We start from the raw sequence: 16,688 nt of genomic DNA, 5'->3' as shown, positions 1-16,688 counted from the left end.
GACGAGGTCTCTCTCTGCAGATGTGACCTTGGAGAATGGATTCCTGGGTTCACGGGGAGAATGAATAATTTACTGTGTTTTATAATAAGCCCTATTAGTGCCAGCAAAGATGATGAATGGCTAGGAGTGTTAATTGAATTAAATATAGATTTAAGTGTTTCTGCAGGAGCTCGTTAGTAATGTTGTTTGAATTTTAATCAGCCAGTAAATTGCAGATTGTACAGTAATGGGACACTATGTGTAACCAGAATACAGCAACTTCCTGCCAAGCCATTAATCTGTGTAAGTGTTGCATCTTCAGATCAGTCTGTACTGTTGTGAAGGGTGACACGCAACATATTTACAGACCCATCATATGATGACTACTGCCTGTAGCCCTTATTACCACCACTGCTGTAAATGTTTATGAGCAAAGTGCGGTAGAACAAGCTGTAATGGGACACGGACCCAATGGTCAACCCATAAACAAACTGTTCATCTAATAACACGTTTATCAGGTGAGGGTGCTCACATGAAATGAGACAGGTGAATGAGAGAAGCTGCCTTTGACCTTTCAGATGGAAGGTGAGGCCAGTTGAGGTTAGTCGGATGTAATAGAGACTAGAGTTGAAGCTGGGTCATTCACCAGCTGTCAGTCAAACTGCCCCGCACTGGGTCTGGGTTTCAACTGATTAGTTTTCGTAATACACTCTACTTAGAATTTACAAGAGAACATTTACTTTTACTATATGAAGGTGAAAAGTAATTAACTGATAGCCATACCTGTAAAAAAGTAGATGGAACTCCCCTTGTCCACATACTTTTGGTTTTTCATGGTTTGGGCTTGGCCCCTTTGTACTAGTTAAGGGTTATCTTAAAGCTGCACTCAAAAAACGTATATTAATGCTGGGTCAAATGACTATATGTAATGTGAAAGGGCTTTCCTTATATCATATCATATCATATCATATCAATGCCTGTGGTTTTAAACTGAGGTGTTCAACAATCACATTTGGGCGTATTATTTGTGTTTCCACATACTTTTGGCCATTTAGTACCATGGTAGGATTGGTTAAAAGAAATAAACACTCAACCTTTTCATATACAGAAACAAATTCTTACAATGAGGATAAACATTGGTCAGAGTAGCTATTTACAAAGGCTTATTATCTTTAAAGCCAGCAATCCTGTGATTAAAATAATATGTGTAAATCCAACTGCACTTTGCTGTATGGGTATTCATTGTTAGAGTTGCTGCAGGCCTCTCAGAAAACAAAATTCCTATTATTTTACAGTTCACGGACTGTAGAGTCAGCTAAAATACATAACATTTGACACAGCTAAAAAGCTGAAAACGCTAATACTCTAATAAAAAAATGTAATACACATTTAGGTCTGACTCAGTCACGGCAAAATAAAACTGCTTCCATTTTCCTGATTAAACCAAACTTTCTATATGAGTGCATACATTGCTTTTTTATGCAATGTCGAAACACAGCTCGTTACAAATAGTCAACAACCGACCCGGAAACTGTAGAGGCAACACAGCTTGATTCCTGTGCCTATAATGTAACCCCCAAAGTAACTGACACCAGACTCTAGCACTTAGTGATGCCACACCAGCCTAAGAGTGTGGCATTACAATGAACTCCACACTGTGGCGGTGTGCTGTTTTGTACTAAGTGACAATAGCTTCAGATAAGGTTGACAGATAGCCTTTAGTTGCCCTCATTCCCTGGTGAACTGGTGATATGAGTCTGCTGTCCTTTGCACAAACGTTCAAAACATAATGAGGCCTGAAACTTAAGAAGCTGATCTGATGGCCTCAACCCTTGTCTGATTAAACTGAGGACTGTAAGAAGTGTACCCTTGTGTGGACGTGCGCACACACACACACACACACACACACACACACACACACACACACACACACACACACACACACACACACACACACACACACACACACTTCTTTCTAACATGACAGCAGATGGGATGATGAATGAGATGTGTCCGTCTGTTTGAATGTCTGTGCTACTGTGTGTGGTCTGCAGCTCGTGGGCATGCTCTGCCAGAACTTGTAATTGATCTACAGGGCTACATGGAGGAGCAGAGGGTCATGTAAGGTAGGACTACAACCTGAAAGGAGAGAACAGGACAGCACAGCAGGTTTCCTCAAACAGATGTAATGAAAGACTTTTGAGACAGAGTCTTCATGTAGTTTAAAAAATAACATAATTTACTAGCATAAAAGATTTCTGAATTCTTACAATAAAAGGCATACCTGGGGTGCTATTGGAAAAAACTGAATCTCATGAGGTGTGATGGGCTTGCTTACTGTGTTAAGCCTCTTAAGATTGGAGAAAAACAGGTGGCTGCACCTAAAGAAGACCTAGAAAAAAGCTGGAACACTTCCAGTGAGAGTTTTGTGTATTGTGTAATGGTTTAATGTGACTATACTGTATGTAACAGCGGTTGTTGGCAAAAACATTGAGGTCTAATGTATTCATTTTTATCTCCACCTCCTGATCTAACAACACAGGGGAGAGAGGTGTGTCAGAGGCAAACAGACCTTGCCATACAAACAGACCTTGCCATATTCGCTAAGCTACAACTAGTATTACTCTATAGTGATCCTACACTGGTTTGCTGTCCAAAATAAACATGAAAGCTAGATTTTGATTTTCATAATGTACGGCTGGAATGCAAAGGGGACAAAGGGGCTGCTCAACGATTGTAGGAAAAATACAAGGTTGAATGAGTTGTGTTGTAATTCCACTTCCTTACCAGGTCTGTGCGCCTTGGGCACGGCCATGGTCATGACCCGACTGACATCCTGAGGTTTGGGCGGCGAAGCGGTAAAGCGGCAGATGCCTGACTCAGATGGCGTGCTGGAGGTCAGGCTGTCAGTGTAGTCGTTGGTCCCTGCTGTCATCTGTTCAGATGAGGTGTCAGAGATGAAGCACTCGGTGATGGTGAACTTGGCGTGCCGGAGCTGCTCTTCCATCTTGGCATGCTCGTAGGCTCTGGCCAGCTCCTCATAGGTGGAGGACGCACTCTCTGTTGATACCATGCTGCTTCGTGCACGATCTGAGAAATAAGCGCAGAAGGTGAAATTTAACTTAATTTATGTAGTGTTTTTATATGGTTTGATATAGTACAGTGACAGAAAAAAAGTATGGAAAAGAAAAAGGGAAATGGCGTAAGTTTAAGTTGGATTCAAACTTGTATTTTGGATTACACAGAAGCCAATGTGAAAGCCATGCAGATTGCCATCACGCTTGATAATGTCACAAAAGCAACATGATTTCTGTCACACACCCCCAACTTTCTAACCCTCATTTTAAAAAAGGGATAAGAGTCCATGTTGTTCCTGGATATCTTTAATGGTCACACTCCACCTTGCTCTACTCTACCTGTATCCTGAGAGGGGCTGACACTGTAGCTGTCGCTCTCCTTGTCCACAGATCCAGTGGCGCGTGGCGTAGGGAGTCTCCAGTCAGTGGTCAGAGTGTGTGAGGAGCTGGTTGGGTGCGGCCGGTTCAGGGTCCACTGGCTGGCGTAGCGGCTCCGTGCCGCAGCAGGACCAGCTTTGGCAGTGCGTCTGGCAGTGGGATCTGGTGAGGAGAGAACGGGAAAAAATGTTGAACGGTGAACGGAGCTAATAATAGCTACTCTATTTTTCAGTTTTACTTGAAATTTTACTTTTTAGAATTACTCTCTTGGTCTAGGAGCTGAACTCGAAATTCAAGTCTGAGAGCATCGATCCGTAAATCAGGGATCTTCAATGTTTTTTAAGCCAAGGACCCCTTAACTGAGAGAGATGGATCAGGGACCTCCTACTACATATATTGTATAAAACTAAGTTGCATATTAAACTGGGCCTAGAATAAAGTGTTTACATACCTTTTTAGCGCATAGCATACTAAGCTATTAATATTGGCCAGTTAGCCTATCATCAATGTTTTTATCACAAATAGGATGATTTACATTTGGTAATAATATGTTGGATTCATGTTAAGACATTTTTTTTAAATTAATTAATCCATTCATAGGCATACATCAGTGTTTACTGAAAGAGTCAATGTGCACCTGGAATTGGATAGTATAAACTGCATTCTTTCAAATTTGTCTTTAAAAATCTAATTATGAGAATTATGTTTGTCTCCAAGAGAGTATTTTTATTTCTAAATGACTCAATAATAGAATGGAAATAAAATATTTCTGTCATCATTTTATAGAAAAATGACTTCTTTAGAGATGGCATCAAACAAGCACATTTAAAGTGCTCATATTATGCTCATTTTCAGATTCATAATTGTATTTAGAGGTTGTACCAGAATAGGTTTATGTGGTTTAATTTTCAGAAAACACCATAGATTTGTTGTACTGCACATTGCTGCAGCTCCATCTTTTCACCCTGTGTGTTGAGCTCTCCGTTTTAGCTACAGAGTGAGACATCCACTTCTGTACCATCTTTGTTGGGAGTCGCACATGCGCAGTAAGTACTGCTAGCTAGTCAGTTGCAGAGTATGAGGGTGTGCCATGCTAGCAGCTAGACTAGCATTATAACGTGTGTTACAAAGTGACACATGTTTGTCACGGAAGTAAAGGCTGGACTACAATAGAGCTGTTTGGAGCAGTTTGTGAACTGTGTTTTCTCTGGAAGATGGTAAGTCCCTTTGGGGTAGAATTTGGGCTTTTTCACTTTGTAAACCTATAACGTGCACAAAAAATATATATAACACAATAAAGGAATGGGGAAAAGCCTTTGTCTTCAGAATCTGGAGGCCTAATTCTTGATAGACACAATCCAATATAAGAATTCCTCCACCTTCAGTTGCAAGACAAAGTTAACAGTTGACTGTGTTTTTGGATCATTCATACAGTGGCCCTGTGAACACTCAAACAGCTGTTTAGATGTGGCTCATCAGTAACCAAAAACTACATGATTTATAGCTGGAACCTAAGAACAACAAGGGGAATATATGTCTTTTCCGCAGTGTTTTGGTACAAATCTACAGTACACCCCTTCAGTGAACACTGAACATTACCATCCCACAGCTCCCTGCAATGACATTATCATGCATCTTAAGATCTAACTGTCTCCAAATAGACATATAAATAGTATCATATTCAGCCTGACCCAGACAGGCTGCTTCTCTGTGCACCGCTGGACCAAATCAGAGTGAGAGCCTTTAGAAAAGGCCTGGATTGGATCTGTGCAGAAAATAATGGTGCTGGTAATTGTAGTAGGTCAGACAGTAATCCTATCAGTGGGTTGGAGGGATGAAATGATGGAGGTGTTTGGCCAACAGCAGGGAGGAGAAGAAAACGGGGATGAGTCAGCAAACTGGGTTCATGCCCCACTGGCCAGGTTAAACGAACCAATCATACGACTACAGTATACTGGTGTGTAAATGCATGTTTGTGTGATATTGTTCTGTGCATTTTATGTCCCTGTGTGTGTGTGTGTGTGTGTGTGTGTGTGTGTGTGTGTGTGTGTGTGTGTGTTACTGTAGGTAATGGCAGATAACAAAAAGCATGGCATGTTAATGGAGTGAATCGTGGCATAACTGATATGTTGTGCTTCTATTTCTAGGTGTGCAACTTATTGCAAATTTAGCAACATAATTTAACATTTATACCATTCAATTAGCACAGGATATGTGCTGCATGTCTATCTGTACTAAAACTACCACAAAAGTAAATCTTAGTAACGGTATCTGAATCTGTATTGGCCAATTTGGTTTAGATTCTAGTGCACCACTAATCTCAGTGCATTGTGTCCATGTCAGTATGTGCACGTGTGCACTCAGGTCCAACTGGCCACTTGGATCAGGGCAATCAGGTGAGGACGTGTCAAGAAGAGGCAGGGGGATCGCTTCTCTTCATCTGTTCTGCTTCAGTGGAGCTGAACACCAGAAGCCCAGAGGCCGCTCTGCAGCAGGGTGCCGTGTCTTTGTAATCTCACTGCTGGAAGGCGGCTCACATGCTGTATAAGGGGCAGTCTACGGTTAAGCTAAGACAAGGTAGAAAAGCTATTTGACTTGTGTGTAATTCAGATGTATGGTCAATGGAATGCTATTACCAGTGTTTGTATTTTATGGTTCTAAGGCAAATTGCTTCTAAAGTGACACCCATCTACGAGAGTACAACTATGAAGATTGAGGAGGAAAATTAGCAGTGCAAGATTCATGGCTGTACCAAATAAAAACCACAATACACTTTTTCAGCATTATGTTAGTGTTAGTAACAAAGGACCAGTATTAATATTAGTAGTAAAGGAAATAAATGATGAGCACTGACGGTGGTGGGACTCACTGGTTCCAGGCCTGGCATCGGACACGTCCACCAGCGGTCCAGTGGCCTGGGACAGAGACTGGTAGTGGACTGTGTGGGTCACTGTGGAGGATTTCTGCTTATTTGTCTCCCCAAAGTCATTGTCTGTCAACAGCACGGTGGACCTGTCATCTAAGAGACAAAAAAATACAAGAGGGGAGAGGCAGGAGGGAATAAAAGAAAGCAAAGCAGGAAAACAAAAGATAAAGACAGAAAAAAAAGATTCTGTCAGTCACAAGCATAATGAATATGGTGACTGAGAATATCGAGGTCTCCCTTTAAGTGTCTTACCGATTGTCTCCATGGTGTCCCTCTCCTCGATGAGGAGCTGGGCTCTGGGAATGTCGATGTGCATTCTTAAGGTCTGCTGCTGCTTGTTCACTGTGTCGGGAGTCCGTGTGTTCTTACTGAGGAGATTAATGAGAAAATATCATTACTTTTCAGCTGCGTGCTTTTGCATTGTATCGCAGAAATGCTAATTCAATTCCATTTAAGTTGATAAGTAGCTGTAAGAAGGCAAGAGGGACAGCATATCCTGAGGGTAATATATTAGATTTTTACTGATAGCTACTGTAACTCTGGGCTACATTGTGATTTATGGCCGCTGCTTAAAGAAAAACAGTGGGCATAAATTAAAATTAAGCATACATACCTCATCAGCATTTCTGCCAGGCTTTTGGCATCTGTGAAGTCAGCAAAGAGGTAGTTAATACCATAATAGTACTGTCCTACTTGATAAGCTAGAGCGGTGGAAATACTGTACAATCACTGACAATTCCACTTATAAAAAGGCAACAAAAGCATGTTAGAGAGTTGGAAAAATGAACATGGAGGCATTTGTCCTGAAGAGACAACTACTGAAGTTTTTTAATGATAAAAGTAAAGTTTAGCTTAAATGTATTTCTATGAAGCTAAATGTATTCTATTGTATTTTCTTCTTTTATGCCCTCTTAACATGTAAGATGTCCTTGTGTATCTAGAAAGGCGTTAGGCATTATTATTATTATTAGTAGAGCATAAAACGACAGTCTCGTAGATTGGGTGAGTGTAGGTGTTTCATCATGTGTGTATACAGTATGCTCATATGCATAAGGACTAAATAATGTGTAGATGTCTTTTTGTCATTCAGATAAAGTGCATTTTTACTTATGAGATGCACTTCATACAAAATAAACCATAATTTGATCTTCAACCCACCTCTGAGTCTCTTGAGCCTCTGCTCCCTCCGTCTCCTCTTTAGCACCATGAGCATGATAAAGACCAGTACGGCTACCACGAGAACAGAGGTGATGGTCACCACCATCTTCAGACCCCCGCTGCCTGACATGTTGTCTGAGATGGGATCTCCTGTTTTCAGCAAGGGAGGGATGGTACCTTGGAAATAAAGACATTAGACATTTATGAAGAATTAGACAGATACCAAGAGCCTCAGCTGAATGTTCATCTGGAGTGACCTGACTCAGCCTTCTGTTTGTGGTGAAAAACAATGATTCCTGTAAGTAAAGGGCTGAATAAAATATGCAACAATCTTTAGGTTATAGGATTGACAAATTTTAGTAATTCAATTTTGAAATATTGATTTCCACATGAGTGCTTTTAATGTGCAGACTTTGTTAAAATCCCTGAACTCTGAAAAAAAAGATAGAAATCCCATAAACTGCATTTCTTCTAGGTCATCCACAGATTTTAAAAAGCTATTCTGGCTGTTCTAAATACATTAAAAACATATTTCAGGTCCTTTATTAGCCTCTAACTTGAGCTTCGTGTTTATGATTATTATTGATAATATTGGTGTTATTAGACGTTATCCATTCATTTTTTTTAACACACTGGTTCATCGGAGGGCCAACACATGGCATATAGAAATATAAACACATTCACATTCACATGCAAACCCCGATTGGTCGGTGGACTTAAACCCACCTTTGCTTGAATTGGATCACTGCCTTGTTAATGTTTCCCTAATTTTCCTAATGACTGAATTTTTGCTTTTGGTCTCCTGTGCTTCTGCTCAGCATCTAAGCTGAGCTATAGACCTACTGTCAAACTGACAATAGTATCCACAGAAACATGCCCACACACACACACACACACACACACACACACACACACACACACACACACACAGTACATGCAAAAGCACATCCACTCACACATAACAGGCAGCTAACACGCAATTCCTTTCAAAGGAAAATAATGAATAGTCTGGAGTGTACCACAGAGCTCTCACCACCTCCTATCCTTCCTTACAGCTTATAACATCCTTTGTGTATGACTGACACAATCTGTAGCCCAAGGCAAATAAAGCTACACCATGGCCCGTGGAGAATCTGAAGACCGCCATCCTTACTCAGCTGAGCCGTCAGAATAACTGTCAATTTGCTCAAAGGCTGACAAAACTTAATCACAAATACTCTTAAAGCACGTAGTGTAGGCAGAACTGCAGAGTGGCACTTCATGCTAAAATAGTGCTGCCCTGAACAGTGGCAATAAAGGGTGCAACACTGTTTTAACTGATGTTGTAATATTAAAAAAAAAAATAATAATATAAGGTCTTAAGCTCTGTATAAATTTTTCCTTCTTCTCTTGATAGTGTGCTGATGTGAAACATAGTGGTGTCCTGTTTCAGAGAGAGCTACTGTAACACTGTCTCATAATGTCTTAAACTGGATGAGATCTGATATCAAAGAACAAGACTGCCCTCAAAACCCTCTTCATTTGTTTTTATACTTGTTTCCTGTTTCATATTATTAATGTTATGAGGGAGCTAACTAGACTGACACGTTTGGCCATATTTTCAGTTTGGAGAGATGATTTATTACTTTTTTAAGTGTTCTTAAATTACCCCTGAGTTGCTACTTATACTTCTATTCCCTCCTGATCCAATGATGCTTACTATCTGTGCAACTCTGTGACAATCTGTTTAATCCCAACTCACTTCCGTCAGCATTGAGAGTAGCAAAGGTGATCCTCTTTTCTGCTGAGCCAGCGCTGTTGGTGACCTTCATCTGCAATTCGTACCAGGTCGCCTCCTGCAAGTCGTACAGGATGTAGCTCTTGGTCAGCGATGTGCGCTGGGCAGTGGTCCAGGTGGCCGAGTCCACTGCTCGGTACTCCAGTATGAAGGAGGTGATTGGACAGCCTCCGTTGTTCCAGCCAACCAGGTTGAGCCTGGCCCTGGTGGAGTTAATGCTGGTGAAGAGTTCATGGTCTTTGGCAAACTGTGGTTCTGAGGAGAAGATAGAGAGAGGTTGAAGCCGCAACTTGGAAAAGATGATCAGTATTTCACAGTTTAAGATCATTGTTTGACAACATGTCTCACAGTAGACCAACATTAAAGGAACACGCCGACTTATTGGGAATTTAGCTTATTCACCGTAATCCCCAGAGTAAGACAAGTCGATATATAACCTTCTCATCTCCGTGCGTGCTGTAAGGCTGTCTGACGGCTCCAGCATTAGCTTAGCCTAGCACAGATCCTGCAGGTAACTGGTTCCAACTAGCCTACTGCTCAGAATTGTGACAAAAGTGACAAAATAACGCCAACATGTTCCTATTTACATGTTGTGATTTGTAGAGTCACAGCGTGTACAAAAGACAACATAACATGAGACACAGCCATCTTCTAACAGTAAACAAACCGGGAACTATATTCTCAGACAGGCTTGCTGCGAGCATATCACTCCGCCCAAGTACTATATTCTTCCCCCTGAGAATATAGTTCCTGGTTTGTTTACAGTGTGTCTCATGTTACGTTGTTTTTTGTACACGCTGTGACTCTATAAATCACAACATTATTACGTTATTTTGTCACTTATTCGGAGCAGTAGGATTGCTGGAACCATTCACCTGCATGTTCTGTGCTGGCCTGATGCCGCTGGAGCCGTCAGACAGCCTTACAGCACGCATGGAGATGAGAAGGGTATGTATGGACTTGTCTTACTCTGGGGGTTACGGTGAATAAGCTAAATTCCCAATAAGTCGGCATGTTCCTTTAAAACTTTTGAGGACATGAAGAAAGTCAAATAATACATTGATACTAGTCAACATCCTCTAAGGAATATGAATAACAGAGGAATATGAGCATTTTTACCCCCAGTAACTTGCTACTATTAGTGGGTTTTATAGGAGTTTTGAGATATGACTTTTTACAATCAATGAAAACAAAATTGTTGAGAAAAGACAATATTGCATTACCTACTTTTATTCATTCTACCACTAGAGTTATTAGAGAACATTGCAATATAGGTTTGGGAACATTGCAATATAGGTTTGGGAACATCAACAACATGATTAGTTCTTATCATAGCGCCACATTGAGACAGAAAACTCAAAATTCAGTTCCCTACCTTTCCCATGGGTCTTAGCTTCAATTATCTCACTAATGCGCCCTGGTCCCACTGCATTCTGGGCCGTCAGGGTAAATTTATACCAGGTGCCGCACTTCAAGTTCTCTAGACGGTATGAACGCTCACTGGGGCTGATGGGGAAACTGCCCCACTGCTCACTGTTGTCCTCTGAGTACTGCAGGATGTAACCTGGGGAGGCAATTGGTGAGAAGGGAAAAAAGGGGAGACAGAAGATTTGTAGTTACACAGAAAATGTTACTTTTATTAACACATAAATTATAATGAATTATTAGTGGATGTAAGACAACGGTTTGTTTGAGGACTTAAGAGAGAATAACTAGACTAAAAATCTATAGCATGTACAATGTAACCCTGTGAGGCTCTAATTCATTAGAATGTAGAAAAACGGAGAGACAACTTTGCAATTCTTAGATCCTGCGAGTGTCACCAGGGAAAAGTTTATTGTTGAAATTAAACATTCACCTTCTACACACTCGCCAGATAGAGCTTGTCAGGTTCAGCGTGACCCAGCTTTCATCAAAAAGATTAATGCTGCTACTGTTTCTAATGAAAGTTAAAGTATTTACCAGTTTCTGACATGTCATTTTGATCAAACTCTGAGTGGTAATAATGAGTGGAAATGTATTTTTCCAATTTATTTATTTATTTTACCTGACTTGTTGCTGAATAATATGCAGTGTAGCATAAAAGTGTCTGGATAAAATTAAAGTGTCTGAAAAGCAAACAACCATGGATATATCATATCAGTACACTTACCAACTGTTACATTTGGCAAATGCTTACACAATATCAAGTCTACCTATCATAAATGTAGCTGAACTAACGCATGAAAATCTTTTATAATCGTTTACAGCTGCTAACAGGAATACAGTTGTTAAAAAGTAAATAAGTTGATCTTTTGGTAGCACAAAATAAAAAGTCAGACATCATTAAGATTGATCCTCAGGGCACCGTGAATGTCTTTACTGAATTTCAGGGCAATCCATCCAATCATTCATTTATTCAGTTATAGTTATAGGGACAAAAATGTTAGGCCGACCGACCAACAATGCCTTCCCTAGAGCACGCTGCAAGCCTGGCTAAAAATAGACAATCGGAAGCTTAGGTGTGTGTATTTTGGTGATGGATGACGCTGTGAGCAGGGAAGCAAAACAAATATCGCAGAGAAGGCATGAACAGCTTTTATAGTGACTGAAACTCTAAAGACAGGAGCAGATGATTAGAAGCAATGATGAATCACTGCAAAAAGTCTCACTGTGATTGTGCTTTCTTCAAGATGGAGCACTTTAATCTTTCACTTAAACAGACCTAATCTTCCCGGCTGCTTTTTAATCTACCTTTTAGGACTTGAGTGTTCAGGCTGAACCACCAGATAATGAGAAACAGGAATGTTAGACCAGAGTAAATGGGGAGGTGACAATGGTTATCATAAGGAGCTGAAGGGTGATTCTTTTTATATTAAGGATAATGTATTTAGCTGAAGCACATTTGTATACACATTAAGTTGTGATGAAACTGTCCACTGTGCTGATTCAGATTCATTTGAGGTGTGTGTGTGTGTGTGTGTGTGTGTGTGTGTGTGTGTGTGCCACTGCGTCGCTCTCACCTCTGATGGAGCTCCCTCCGTTGTCTCCAGGTATCCATGACAATGTGATTGATGTGGTGGTAGTCTTGGTAACTGTGAGGCGTGGCTGGTCAGGAGGGACTGAGGACACATAAAGAATCAAAGTTCACTGCATGGTTAGTATTTGTATTAAACTGCCTCATGTCTAATTCAGTTCAACGTTGTATACAGGACTCATATTTCAAAAGCAAAATTATATTCCATGTACTCTGTTTAGCCCATTCTGTGTCAAATGCCAGTTTGCTGAAGTTTCTTTTATTCACATGTACTGGTCCTGCACGAGCCTTAATAAATATTGGAGATACATCTTACATACACTTTCTCGGGTGTTAAACATCAAATTAGAACCAAACCCCTTGATTGCTCTCTTTGGGGTCATGGAAGGGGAGGAAGAGTTAACTACAGAAAAACGATGCACTTTATCTTTTGCCTCCCTTCTTGCTTGGCAGGCTATCCTGTTCAAGTGAAAGGATGCCTCCCCTCTCACTCACGCACAGTGGTTTGAAGACATCATGTCCTGTTTAAGACTGGAGAAAATTAGATACTCACTTCAACAATCAAATGGGAAATTCCAGAAAGTGTGGGGTCACTTTTCTAAATGCATTCCAGACCATATAAAGGCTATACCAGTAGGTGCAGCTTTACTGCTGCACACTCTTCACTCATTCCTAGTGCATGTATGGCCGTGTGCTTACAGTATACTATGTCTAATACACAGGCAGTGACTGGTGAGGGATTATTTTTTTTAATTTTCTTTAAATTTGTGTATTATTATTTCTTCCACTTTTTTTGTCACCCTTCTTTTCACTTTATATCTATCTAGTCCATGTTTATCCTAGGTACAGTGTTTTTCATAAAAAGATTTAAAAAACTGCCTTATGTCTTTCCGTGCCTAATCTGCAACAAGCAATATGGTGTCCACTGTTGGGACACATTCCTGGACAATGAGCATTTGTTCAGGATGTTTAGTTGACTTTCTTTTTGTTTTTACCTGAGCTTTTGGGAACAATATCAAAGGTAGGAGGAAGGAACCTTTTGTGCTTGGAAATTTGGTGGGCTAAGAAATATCATACTGTATAACAGCTGTTCAAGTTCCAATCCCACTCTTGTTAAACTGTGTTCACCTTGAGAAAGACACTTGTTACCCATTGCAACAATATGGCTCTTTAATGTGTGCTCTATAACTACTTGCCTTGGACCTGCAGGTTAAGTGTGATCTCATCTGACCCCCAGTTGTTGCTGGCCACACAGCTGTAGTTCCCAGAATCCTCTGCTTTCACTGTGCGGATGATGAAGCTGCCGTTGCCATACACACTACGACGACCATCCACAAGGACAGGTGTAGGAGTTCCGTTTGTGCTGGAGACAAAAAACAATGTTATTTACTTTATTAAAGGCCACAATGAAAAGCCATTACAATTGCTTGAAATTCTATCTGTACTGAGAAGCACTTCATGACTGTGTGTGTGCGACTTACTTCCCCTTGAGCCACTTGATGGTAGGAGGAGGGTCTCCAACAGCCTTGCATGGTAAAACAATGTCCTTCATCCAGGGAGTGGTCACTGTGCCATTGAAGGTCAAAATCCTGGCGGGAGCTAAAACACACACAAACACACACTTTGGCGACCTTTGACACCAAACCTTGTTCACTTTTGAATTATGTATTTAGACCTTGATGAACCAATATTCTAATGACAATAAAAATTCATACAGGGATTTTATACAATCCAACTACAAAAATGCACTCAACTGATTATGAATTATGCTTTGGATGACAATAACTGTATGACTCTAAACACTATCAAAGGTTATTGTCAGGCCATCTTGGATGGGCTGGTGTACCTTTGGCCAGAGGCTCCACTGTGATCTTCTCACTGTTGTTGCCATGACCAGCAGCCGTCACAGCCACCACCCAGATACTGTACTGTCTGTTTCGAGCCAGATTGGGGATCCTGTAGAAATAGGCATCTGGAGACGCCTCAAACTCGCTCATCACCTGTAAAATGGAGCGAGAGGAGAGATTAATGTATCATTGGGCAGCACCAGTGAATTCCACAGAAATGCCATTTGTGAACAGAAAACTGATGAAACAGATGGCATGTAGCAGCATGCCACGTTTTAATGTTTAAGCTACTCAAGACCACAGTCCTTTGACTGGCTTTGACAAACTGGGTGGAAAAAAAGATCACTGAAAATCTTTTGGTATACAAATGCTATTACCATCGGATGCAGGTTAGAGCAGAAGACAATGTATTTCCTGATGATGCCGTTGAGTTTGAGCGGAGGCAGCCAGGAGACAAACACCACAGAGCTGCTGGAGGCTGCAGCCTTAACCCCCGCTGGGGGACCAGGAACTGGGGAAGAAGGGGCCAAGATAAACATACTGAATATACATGCATATGTAGTTTTAGTATGTATTGCTATATGTATAAATGATTATCGCCGTGAAGCATAAGCAGACCAAATATTCCCAGTTTGTTTAATACTCTTGAAAAAGGTTATGACAATTTCATGTTATAAGTGAGAAATAAGTATTCCTCCAATACACAGCATCTTATAACCTTGACTTTAGTCTATTGTCTTTCTGCAACATGTTTTTTTTTAGAACATGAACTTGAACAAGCATTGCAAATGATAATGGTAAAGCAAACACTAGTAAGATTGACAGTAGAGTAAACATACGTATGTTGTTTCTGTTATATATGGTAATGAATCATACCATCCTCCTTAGTGCGGACGTAGATCTGTTCACTGCGGACACCATCTCCAGCATTGGTAAAGGCTAAGACCTGGATGCTGTAGTTGGTGTACTTCTCCAAACCATCCAGCTCCAGAGACGGCTGATTGGTCGTCACGTTCCTGATTTCTCCCAGTTCTGACACAGGAGAGGAGACACATATATAAGCCTAGGTATAAATACTATGAATTATGAATACTAACACCAACAACAGTTAATTCAGCATTCAAAAGTTACCCAAATATTGGTTACCTGTGATGAAAGCTAAGATATAATTAAAATGTATGAATGCATGTACATTATAGATAATGTATGGGAAGCACTACTCTGCATTATGATGTATTTTACTAAAAAATAAACAGGTATTAAGGGATTTTACTTTTATTATTGTTCTGATTCCTCTCTCCTCTCCTCTACTCCCTCATGTGCTGTCACTCAGAGCTGAGGCAATGGGCCTCACTGAGTTATTGCATTTTGAATTATTGATGGGGACCAGCAAGACTGCAGGGTTGCTGCTATACAGCCGGGTATAAATTAAAGGGAAAAACCCAGGAACCACAGATATTCCCTCTGTGCAATGCAGACTTTGTATTTCCACTATATATTCATCTCATAATGTAATGCGGCACAAATTGTTACATTTTTCATCAAATACGTAAATTGAAATGTAGATCAAAAATGTATATTACTATATATAGTAAGTGCAAATAAGTTCGGTAAAATTACACTTAAACTTTGGAAAAGGATAAGAGTCAGATATACAGTAGTGCATGTGGTACAATTGATCAACAGCAGTTGGTCATTTAACAGGAAATAACTAAAGTTTATATCTAAAGATTTTGCAAAAATGCACACACAATACAGCTTGAATTATCCAAGTTACACTACCTCTCCAACTCACAACAGCATCTTACAGTATGACAATACTACAGCTTCCTCTAGTGGATGAACCATGATGAACAACAGCAATTAAAACAAGCATTGATGACAAATCAGTTTATGTAAAATGTATGGACTTAATGGCAGGTAAACTGCATCGATCAATAAATCATAGCATTATCTGGGTGTGTTGATGTTAATACCTCCGTCAGGCAGGTTGGCCCAGTAGATGACTCTGTATCCCTGCAGGTTTCCATTGAGAGCCTCTCTGGGCAGAGGCATCCAGGAGAGCGAGATGACTTCTGGGGACTTTGCTAAGGCCAGGACATTTTCAGGGGCCCGAGACGGCACTACCAGAGATACGAGACAAGAAAAACTGAAGGTTTAATGGAGGCTTATGGAGTGGCAATATCAGTGGCTGTCCGTGCAGGTACCCTCATGTAGGCAATTCACTGAGTACTTATTATAACTAGAGGAGACATTAGTGAAAAGTGGTGTTTAATTCTCAAATGGTTAAATGTTTAAGTTAATAGTTTGTAAATGATGACAACTGTATTCTCAAAGTTCCTGATGATTATTTGCAAAACCAGATATATTAATTTCAAATGCAAAACATCATTACGTGTGTCAGAAGCTTATGGTATTTTTGTGAAGCAGGTCAATGTAGTTGAAGATTTTTGTTTTTTAAACCAACCCATCCAATTTATTATTTTGTTGTGAATAATGGGCAGAGGTTTTTAATTACAAAAAATGAGGT

General features: G+C 40.4%; 1 protein-coding gene across 1 annotated transcript in view; it reads right to left on the bottom strand.

Annotated features, from left to right (window-relative positions):
- Positions 1 to 16,688, bottom strand: part of dscamb (Down syndrome cell adhesion molecule b) — a 111,506-nt gene that overhangs the window by 2,854 nt on the left and 91,964 nt on the right. The window contains exons 17-31 of the mRNA XM_028570804.1: positions 16,135 to 16,281; positions 15,035 to 15,190; positions 14,536 to 14,669; positions 14,158 to 14,311; positions 13,793 to 13,910; positions 13,508 to 13,674; positions 12,298 to 12,396; positions 10,671 to 10,859; positions 9,260 to 9,550; positions 7,519 to 7,695; positions 6,974 to 7,004; positions 6,613 to 6,728; positions 6,304 to 6,453; positions 3,396 to 3,596; positions 2,767 to 3,069 (exon numbers count right to left, since the gene is read on the bottom strand). Of these exons, the coding sequence (XP_028426605.1) occupies positions 2,767 to 3,069; positions 3,396 to 3,596; positions 6,304 to 6,453; positions 6,613 to 6,728; positions 6,974 to 7,004; positions 7,519 to 7,695; positions 9,260 to 9,550; positions 10,671 to 10,859; positions 12,298 to 12,396; positions 13,508 to 13,674; positions 13,793 to 13,910; positions 14,158 to 14,311; positions 14,536 to 14,669; positions 15,035 to 15,190; positions 16,135 to 16,281 (2,433 nt within the window). The remainder of the gene's footprint in view (positions 1 to 2,766; positions 3,070 to 3,395; positions 3,597 to 6,303; positions 6,454 to 6,612; positions 6,729 to 6,973; positions 7,005 to 7,518; positions 7,696 to 9,259; positions 9,551 to 10,670; positions 10,860 to 12,297; positions 12,397 to 13,507; positions 13,675 to 13,792; positions 13,911 to 14,157; positions 14,312 to 14,535; positions 14,670 to 15,034; positions 15,191 to 16,134; positions 16,282 to 16,688) is intronic.

This window comes from Perca flavescens, chromosome 3 (genome assembly GCF_004354835.1).
Source record: "Perca flavescens isolate YP-PL-M2 chromosome 3, PFLA_1.0, whole genome shotgun sequence".
NCBI classification, from domain to species: domain Eukaryota; kingdom Metazoa; phylum Chordata; class Actinopteri; order Perciformes; family Percidae; genus Perca; species Perca flavescens.
This window is presented reverse-complemented; position numbering and strand designations above follow the sequence as displayed.